General features: G+C 62.5%; 1 protein-coding gene across 4 annotated transcripts in view; it reads left to right on the top strand.

Moving 5' to 3' along the window:
- TSNARE1 (t-SNARE domain containing 1) overlaps window positions 1-8,654 on the top strand; it is a 112,726-nt gene extending 104,072 nt beyond the window's left edge. For all 4 annotated transcript variants that reach the window (XM_070476908.1, XM_070476909.1, XM_070476912.1 and 1 more), the window contains one exon: window positions 8,527-8,654. In XM_070476908.1, coding sequence (XP_070333009.1) covers window positions 8,527-8,626 — 100 coding nt within the window. In that variant the 3' untranslated portion in view covers window positions 8,627-8,654. The remainder of the gene's footprint in view (window positions 1-8,526) is intronic.
- The last annotated feature ends 265 nt before the right edge of the window (window positions 8,655-8,919 follow it).

Genomic DNA, 8,919 nt, shown 5'->3' on the forward strand with positions numbered 1-8,919 from the left:
CGGGGTCAGGACTCAGAGTGTGACTGGGGTCAGGGCTCAGAGCAGGACCAGGGTCAGGGCTCTGTGTGGGACCGGGGTCAGGGCTCAGAGCGGGACCGGGGTCGGGGCTCAGAGCGGGACCGGGGTCGGGGCTCAGAGTGGGACCGGGGTCGGGGCTCAGAGTGGGACCAGGGTCAGGGCTCAGAGCAGACCGGGGTCAGGACTCAGAGTGTGACTGGGGTCAGGGCTCAGAGCAGGACCAGGGTCAGGGCTCTGTGTGGGACCGGGGTCAGGGCTCAGAGCGGGACCGGGGTTGGGACTCAGAGCGGGACCGGGGTCAGGGCTCAGAGTGTGACCGGGGTCAGGGCTCAGAGCAGGACCAGGGTCAGGGCTCTGTGTGTGACCAGGGTCAAGACTCAGAGTGTGACCGGGGTTGGGCTCTGTTGTGTGATCAGGGTCAGGGTTCAGAGTGTGACTTGGGTCAACCTCACAGTGTGACTGGGGTGTGGACCACGTCTGTGGTCCTGGTCGAGCCTCCTCAGCCCTGGTAGGGACTTCAGATGACACAGGAGCAGAAGCAAGCGTGCCTGTCCTGGTCAAGACCAGCTCCTGGCCCCAGTGCCTCATCTCGTATCCAACCCCTTTGCCCTTCTGGAAAGTGCTGTTTCCAGAAGTACCTCCAGGCCCGGTTGCTTTAAGCAGATATGAGAGATGAAGGTTTGGCGTCAACCTTGGTTTTCAGGGATGCGATCTCAGAAGCCGGGCAGAGGAAGCTCTGGTGGCTCTGAGTCCCTAGCATGGCCTGGGCATGTACCCCTGTGATTTCTCGAGATGTGGGGCGGGGTGTCAGGCTGCAGGGACGCTGGTTTCCTGGTGCCCGGCACAACTGGCTGGCAGCAGGATTGCCCAGGTCTCAGCCGTGGCTCTTACGGGGAAGGAGCTGGTGGAACCGGTAGAAGGAGTTGAGTCCTTGGATCTGCGGGGCTTCCCTGTCTCTCTGTCCTCCTGGGCACCCGCAACTTAGGCGTCTACATCCTCAGGATCTCTTTTCATGTTTAACTGTGTTTGCTGTGGACCTGTCTGTGTGTCCCTGTGGGCTGTGGGCTCTCTGCGTCACAAGGCCTGGTGCAGAATGCCGGAGCAGCTGGAGGAGGGAGCAGGGGGCCAGGGCAAGTGGGGGCTTGTCCTCACCCACTCCCGCTGGGGTCACAAGGCTGGGCCTCAGCAAATAGGAAATTCCAGTATCTGGGCAACAATCCATGAAGCATTTTTCATGAGCACAAAAATTTAAGGGGCTCAATGGAGGCTCATAGCAAATCATGTTTTTAATGTTTTCTGAAAGCTGTGAAATATAGACCTCGAAGCCATTATTTCCATTTGGGAAGTGAGTGGTGGGGTCTTCATCTCCAGGCTCCTCTGTGCACGTGTGTGTCTGCAGCTGTGTGTGCGTGCGTACTTGTGTCTTCTTGTGTGTTGTGTGTGTATTTCTGTGTGCATCTGCATGTGTGTCTGCCTGTGTGTCTCTGTGTGTGCATGTGTGTCTCTGTGTGTGCATGTGTGTCTTTGTGTGTAGGTGTGTGTCTCGTGTGTGCATGTGTGTCTTTGTGTGTATGTGTGTGTCTCTGTGTGTGCATGTGTGTCTGTGTGTATGTGTGTCTCTGTGTGTGCATGTGTGTCTGTGTGTATGTGTGTGTCTCTGTGTGCGCATGTGTGTCTCTGTGTGTGCATGTGTGTCTCTGTGTATGTGTGTGTCTCTGTGTGCACATGTGTGTCTTTGTGTGTATGTGTGTGTCTCTGTGTGTGTGCATGTGTGTCTGTGTGTATGTGTGTGTCTCTGTGTGCGCATGTGTGTCTCTGTGTGTACATGTGTGTCTGTGTGCACATGTGTGTCTCTGTGTGTGCATGTGTGTCTCTGTGTGCACATGTGTGTCTGTGTGTACACATGTGTATCTCTGTGTGTGTCTCTGTGTGTGTCTCTGTGTGTGCATGTGTGTCTGTGTGTACACATGTGTATCTCTGTGTGTCTCTGTGTGTGCATGTGTCTTTGTATGTGTGTGTCTCTGTGTGCACATATGTGTCCTTGTGTGTATGTGTGTCTCTGTGTGCACATGTGTGTCCTTGTGTGTATGTGTGTATCTCTGTGTGTCTCTGTGTGTGCATGTGTGTCTGTGTGTGTATGTGTGCACATGTGTGTCCTTGTGTGTGTGTGTGTGTGTGTCTGTGTGTCTCTGTGTGTACATGTGTGTCTGTGTGTATGTGTGTGTCTCTGTGTGTGCATGTGTGTCTTTGTGTGTATGTGTGTGTTTCTGTGTTTGCGTGTGTCTCTGTGTGCACATGTGTGTCCTTGTGTGTATGTGTGTATCTCTGTGTGTCTCTGTGTGTGCATGTGTGTCTTTGTGTGCATGTGTGTGTTTCTGTGTGTGCATGTGTGTCTTTGTTGTGTGTGCACGTGTGTCTGTGTCTACACATGTGTATCTCTGTGTGTGTCTCTGTGTGTGCACATGTGTGTCTTTGTGTGTATGTGTGTGTTTCTGTGTTTGCATATGTCTCCGTGTGCACATGTGTGTCTTTGTGTGTATGTGTGTGTCTCTGTGTGTGCACGTGTGTCTGTGTGTACACGTGTGTATCTCTGTGTGTGTCTGTGTGTACACGTGTGTATCTCTGTGTGTGTCTGTGTGTGTGTGCACATGCCTGAGGTCAGGAGGGAGGGGCAGACCCCACCTTGAGCTCCCTGCTCCCCCTTCCCAGAGGCTGCGGCGGTAGACGGAACGTAGCATCCGGGTGGGCAGGAGACAACTGTGCTCCATCAGTAGGAGCTTTACATGGGAGAAGCTCACTTAATCCTCACCACAGCCCCATGAAGGAGGTGCTGGTGTGTCCTCGTTTTTCAGAGGAGAAAACCGACACACGGAGAGATGAAGGGACTTACCCGGAAGGGAACAGCACAGAGGGGTGAGCCTTCTGGGGTTGGGAATGCCAGGGAAATGCTGCCCAGAAGACCAAATGGCCGTCCAAGATCACAGAGCGGGAGTGCGGGGCCAGGCTCCAGCTCGGGTCTGAGCCACCCTGAGGTCTGTGGGGACTGCAGGTCGCCCACATGGCCAGGGTGGTCAGTGGTGCCGTCCTTGGGGCCAGCCTGTGAAGGTGGCTCAGATGACCGCTCTAGGCTGAGCCTGCGAAAGGCCTGATGTCCTGGTCACCTGTGGTCTAGTGACACTGGGCAGCCCTGCCCGCCCTGCCTTAGCAGGTAAGAATGCCAGCTGGGGGCGCTGGGAGGGCTCCCTGAAGGTCACGTGGCTCCCTGGGCGTTTATGCATGGAAATCTCCCCCTGGGGCCCAGCACTCGCCTTCCAGAGGCCCCGGTCAGCAGGCAGGTGGGCAGAGACCCTGGGCGAGGCTGGAGGCAGCGGGAGGAGGGGGAGGGGCTGTGGCCCCATCGCGGCCCCGATCTGTGAAGGGGCGTCCGTGCTGCCTCTGCAGTGATCGTGGGCATCAGCGGCAACGGCCCAGAGGAGTTCCGCCTCCGTGACAGGTTGTCTCCTCCCCACGCCGTCACCGTCGCAGTGGTGTTGGTGTTGTCACGAGCCCGCCCTCGTTTGTGGAGCTGGGACTCAGCTGGCTTTTCTCTCTAATGTTCCCGCGTGGCCCTCCAGCCGGAGGGCTGTGGCTCGTCCTCCCTGTCGCTTCGGGCGGGACGCACGGGCACAAGTGCGAGCAGTCCCGAGGTCGGCGATGCCTCCGTCCGCTTCAGTGAACACCCCCGCCCCTCCTGTGGGGAAGCGGACCCAGCGCTGCTCCGCGGCGCACAGCCAGGGGAGAGGCCGTCCCCGAGGCGCTGAGCTGTCAGGAGCAGAGTGGAAGCCGGAAGGGGCGCAGCTCTGCAGCGCGGGCTCCCTGGAGGAGGTGGTTCTTGAGAGCTGAGGACTGAGAGCTGGGTATGGGCTCCTCCACCAAACAAGGAGCTGGGCTCTTGGGGCCGGGAGCCGGGCCAGGCAAAGGCCTGGGGTCACTGTCAGTGGAGCACCGCAGCAGGAGCCAGGCCAGGCTGCGTTCAGGAGGCCCCCGGGCTTCCTGGGGCCGCTTGTCAGAAGCAGAGTTTGCTCCCAGCAAGCCCCCTTCCCTTTACATGTGATGGCCCCACCCCTCGGCACCCCCGGGCTGGGCAGATGGCCACGTGAGGGGGGCCTGGCCCAGCCAGCCAGTGGGAATGCCCCCCACCAGGACAAAGGTGGAAGAGAACAAAAGCATGAAAGTGCTGGCAGCCGCACAGAGGTGTGAAGACGGGAGGGGCTGGTGGACGGTGTGACGGCATTTGCCAGCCGCTGGGAGGGGGCAGGATGGAACGGCGTGGAGCCTTTCAGGTCCCAGCCTGGGACCCGCAGCTGGAGCAGCTGCCCCAGGTGCCCACGGGGACGTGGCAGGCTTCCTCTCCTGTGAACTGGCTGCTGACCTGCGCGACCACACGCCTCCCCAGAAGCAGGAGTTCGGGCTCCCCAGTGACTCCTGAAACCCAGGCTGGAAACCTCGCTCAACCCCAGCCCCTCGGCCTTTGTTCCCATCGTGGGGGGGTAGGGGTGCTTGAGCCCGTTGTGCCCAGCTCCTGGGGAGGTGGCCGTGGCCCTCCGTGTCCCTGGGGCAGCCCCCGCCCTCACTGTCCCCCCTCCCTAACCCCCTCCCTTCCAACAGCTGGCACTGGCCTCAGATTTGGTTCTGTGATTCCGGGCTTTGGGGCCGCACCTGTCCAGGGGTCACACTGTCCCTGGAGTGTGCCAGAATCCCAGGCTGTGCCAGGGCCCCGGGCCCTCAGCATCATCAGGACAGGAGCGGGGGTACCTGATGATGCCAGCCAGGGCCCCTCTGAGTGGGGGAGGGCAAAGCCCGGCGCCACTCCCGTCCCCCTGGCCCACCGTGACCCCGGGGTCAGGCCACTGAGCCATCCAGCCCTGTGTCCACTGTGAAGACCCCACTCACCAGGTGGCAGGAGGACACCGCCTAAGGCCGAGGGTTTGGTGAGAGCGCGTCTGTGTGGTGGCATGGCCCTGGGTTTGGGTCCCACCCACCGTCTCCACCGGGGGCAGGGGGCAGGTCCACAGCTCCTCACAGCTTTGGTATCAGACCCGTGAGGGGGACAGTCCCCGCCCCGACGCAGGGCTGTGCAGTCATGGGGCTCCTGCAGGGGCCCCGTCCATCAGCCCAGTGCGGTGGTGAGGGCCTGGCCACTTTCCTCCCCTTGCTTCTCCAGAGCCACGCAGGAGGCAGCAGGTGGGGTCCTGCCCTCGGAGACCCCCTGAGGGGAGGCCTCCAGGCCCCACTTGCAGGACAGGCACTTAGAAGGGAGCCGCCTGACAGAAGAGAGAGGGCCTCACTGCAAAATGAGGACTTCAGGGGAGCTGGGGGAGCCCCTGGACCTAAGTCTATGAAGCAAGCATTCTGAGGGTCAGCTGCGCTTCTCAAGGATGCCCCACACTGCCCCCCAACTGTTTCCCTGCTCAAAGCAAGCAGTTTTGCTTCTGGGTACTTCTCAGTAATTGCAATAATAAATTGAATAATTAAGCTAAATCCACAGAAGAGAATTAAATATTAATTTCTAATAAGCTATTCAGAGAGTGTCACCAGGCAGGACCAGCAGACTGTATCTGTGCTGGGTGCTCTCCTGCTCAGCCCTTGAACTCTCCCTCCCAGGGCAGGGCTAACCCACATGCAGCCTTGGTCCAGGGGGCGATGGTCAGTCGGCCAGCGGACACATGAGACTGGCATCAGGCCCAGCAGTGGAGGAGGAGGCCCAGGGGTCTGGGCCTGGATCCCCATGGCAGATACCAAGGGGGTGGGCGCACCACTGGCAGAGTGGTGAGTGGGTGAGAAATGACTCATCTGAGGGATGTCGACAGCGACCTGAGGGTTGGGCACCACCCCCTCCCGGACCTGGGGAGCCAAGCCCCGCCTCTGTGGTGCCTGCACCCCGAGAAGGACTCTCGCCATCACTCCACAGCCCAGGGAGCTCAGGGGTGATCTGAGCCCCAGGCAGTCAAAGGATGGTGCTCCAGACGGACCCTAGGGCAGCCTGCTCCCACTCTGAGTCCTGCCCCTGGTCCCACTCTGAGCCCTGAGCCTGGTCACACAATGACCCCTGAGCCTGGTCCCACACTGACCCCTGAGCCTGGTCCCACTCTTGGGTCCTGCCCCTGGTCCCACTCTGAGCCCTGACCCTGGTCACACTCTGGGTCCTGGCCCTGGTCCCACTCTGAGCCCTGACCCTGGGCACACTCTGGGTCCTGGCCCAGGTCCCACTCTGGGTCCTGGCCCAGGTCCCACTCTGAGCCCTGACCCTGGGCACACTCTGGGTCCTGGCCCAGGTCCCACTCTGAGCCCTGACCCTGGTCACACTCTGGGTCCTGGCCCTGGTCCCACTCTGAGCCCTGACCCTGTTCACACACTCAGCTCTGCCCCTGGGCACACTCTGGTCATGGGATGGACCTGACTCAGAGCCTGATCCTGGCTGTAGACCCGGCCATGACCCTCCTCTTAAGAGATCAGAAAGCACGGGGCAGGCAGAGTGTGGCTGCGGCATGAAGTTGATGGTGAGGTGGGGAAGGTGCAGGTTATGGGTCTAAATCAAACCAGGGTCCCTGAGACCCTGGGGGTCTTTGGAGCCGGGCACCATCTTGATGAGGTGGGGGTGTGTGAAGCCCCTGTGGCCCCCGCGGTGACGACACCCTGAGGAGACAGGAACTGAGGAGGTCGGCCAGGGCAGGAAGAGGGTGCAGCAGGGATGGGGGCAGCGCAGGGCTGCGGGTCGTGCAAAGCTCAGAAAGACAGCCCCCTCCAGCCCCAGCACCCTGAGAGCCAGTCTCTGCACCGTGGACCTATGTGTGCCCCCCCTGGAGGCCCCGCAGACCCCCAGCCCCGGGGAGATCCCAGTGCTGGCAGCTCAGCCCTGCAGGCCTCGGCCTCCCATCCCAATTGCCTTCCAGATCCCCGCAGCCTCCCATCTGTTCAGATCCAAAGGTCTCCCCTGCAGCCGTGCATCAGAGCCGTGCGGCTGAGGCTCCGCCTCCAGAGGGCGGAGCGGCAGGCAGGAAGCTTGGGGTGGGGGCCGTGTGCTGGGTGCAGGGGTCCGCCACTTGAGTCCACTCATGCAGGTGGCGATGCGCCTGCCGAGGGCAGGGTGGGGTCTGCATAGGCCCGGGCTCGGGGGTCAGCAGGGGGCTGCTGAGTCTCCACCATCCTGCCAGCCAGAGCCTGTGCCCAGGCTTCCAGGAAGGGCTAAGCCAGCTTGGGAGTGCCAGCTGACCGTCGCCCCGTTTTACCAACCAGGAGACGGAGCTTAGAGGCCCCAGCCTGCAGCTGGCTCTCGGGACAGGGTCTCCCGCGAAGCCGGCTTTGAGAGGGCCTCCTGGGAGGGGGCCTGGGGAGGAGGTGACAGGCACGGAGGTGGGGTGCAGGGATGGGAAGGTGGGTGAGGACGCAGAGGAGACACACAGGCTCTCTGGGGAGGGGGCTGAGGCCGGCGCAGCTCTGAAGGGCGCCCACGTGGGCTGAGCCTCGGTCACCCTTTGGGGCCGGCGTCTGGGGGTGGTTGGGGAGTGACCGCTGCTCCCCTCCGGCCTCCCCCGCTTCCTGGGACTCAGCATTCCCTCCAGGAGGAGGGCAGGCAAGCTTGCTCAGCAGGGATGGAAGCACAGACCAGCAGCAGTTCTTGTGGTCTTCAGAGGGGGCTGTGGGGAGGCGAGGGAGGTGGCACGCGCCTGGAGAACTCCACGTGCAAGGGGTGCCCGGGCGCGGCGGAGGGGGCGGCCCTGTTCCTCAGGGCTTCTGCAGGGGCCTGGGAAGTGCCCGCCCGGTGGGCTGTGATTTTCAACAGTGTGCTCTGGGGCCGCATTAAGAGGTGCCGTTTGAGGAGCTGCCCTTCACCCGCTGGCTCGCGGCTCCAGGGTGGTGGTGGGGCCCCCAGCCTGTGCACACGCGCGTGGCCGCAGTCCTTGTGTTTCTGAGGAGGACGTGCGGGCTGCGCTGCAGGGGGGCGGTGGCGGTCAGTGGGGCCCTCGGGGCCGCAGGGGCCGGCCGGCTGTGACGTCCCGGAAGGGAGAGGCCGGGGGCCAGGAGGCGCCAAGAAAGTGCCAGGCGTGTGGCTTTGGAGGTAGGAGAGAGCAGGGCAGCCAGGCCAGACTCGCGGGTGAGGACGGGCTGGGCAGGGGTGGAGGGAGGGCAGTGAGGTCTGGGGAAGCCTGACCTGGGTCGGGGGGAGGGCCCGCGCTGGCACCACGGCCCCGGCATCTCCCCTTCTGGGACCTCTGCCTTCTCACCTGTGAGATGGAGGCTGGCCGTCAGGGCCCACCCTCCTTGCCGCCTTGTGACTCACTGCCCAGCCTCCTGCCCCCAGGGGCGCAGGGACAAGGACCCCAGCTTCAACAGCCCTGCCCAAGGGGGAGCCCTCGTCTCCCCCAGGAGGCTGGCGTGCGGGGAGACCCAGGCCTCCTCCCCGCCTGCTCTTGCCGCAGCTGAGCCTGGCTCTCTCGCCAGGAGCTGACGGAGCCTCTTGTGTTGCAGGCTGCTGATGTCGCCTGGCCTGCATGGACCCGCAGAGCTTCGCACCTGCCTGCCGCCTGCCGTGTGCCGACCCCCAGCCTCTGTGCTGGCCCCTGGCTAAGCCGCCCAATAAACTGCCATCAGAGCCAGCCACAGGGGCGCTGATCCCCATCTGTCATCCGTCAGCGGGAGGCAGCTCCGAGACCCCAGAGATGGAGCCTGGGCTGCGTGGGGTGGGAGGGGTGGCAGGGGCGTGTGTTGAGTGTGTGAGTGCGGGGTGAGATGGCCGTGTGGGCAGGAAATGCGAGATGGGGGAGGGCCTCCACTGCCTGTGGGAGCCCAGCCCAGCCGTGGCCCGCCCCGTCCTCCCCGAGGACCAGCGGGCAGCCCCCCACCTAGCTCTGTGGCCCCTCC

This window comes from Odocoileus virginianus, chromosome 15 (genome assembly GCF_023699985.2).
Source record: "Odocoileus virginianus isolate 20LAN1187 ecotype Illinois chromosome 15, Ovbor_1.2, whole genome shotgun sequence".
Taxonomy (NCBI): Eukaryota; Metazoa; Chordata; class Mammalia; order Artiodactyla; family Cervidae; genus Odocoileus; species Odocoileus virginianus.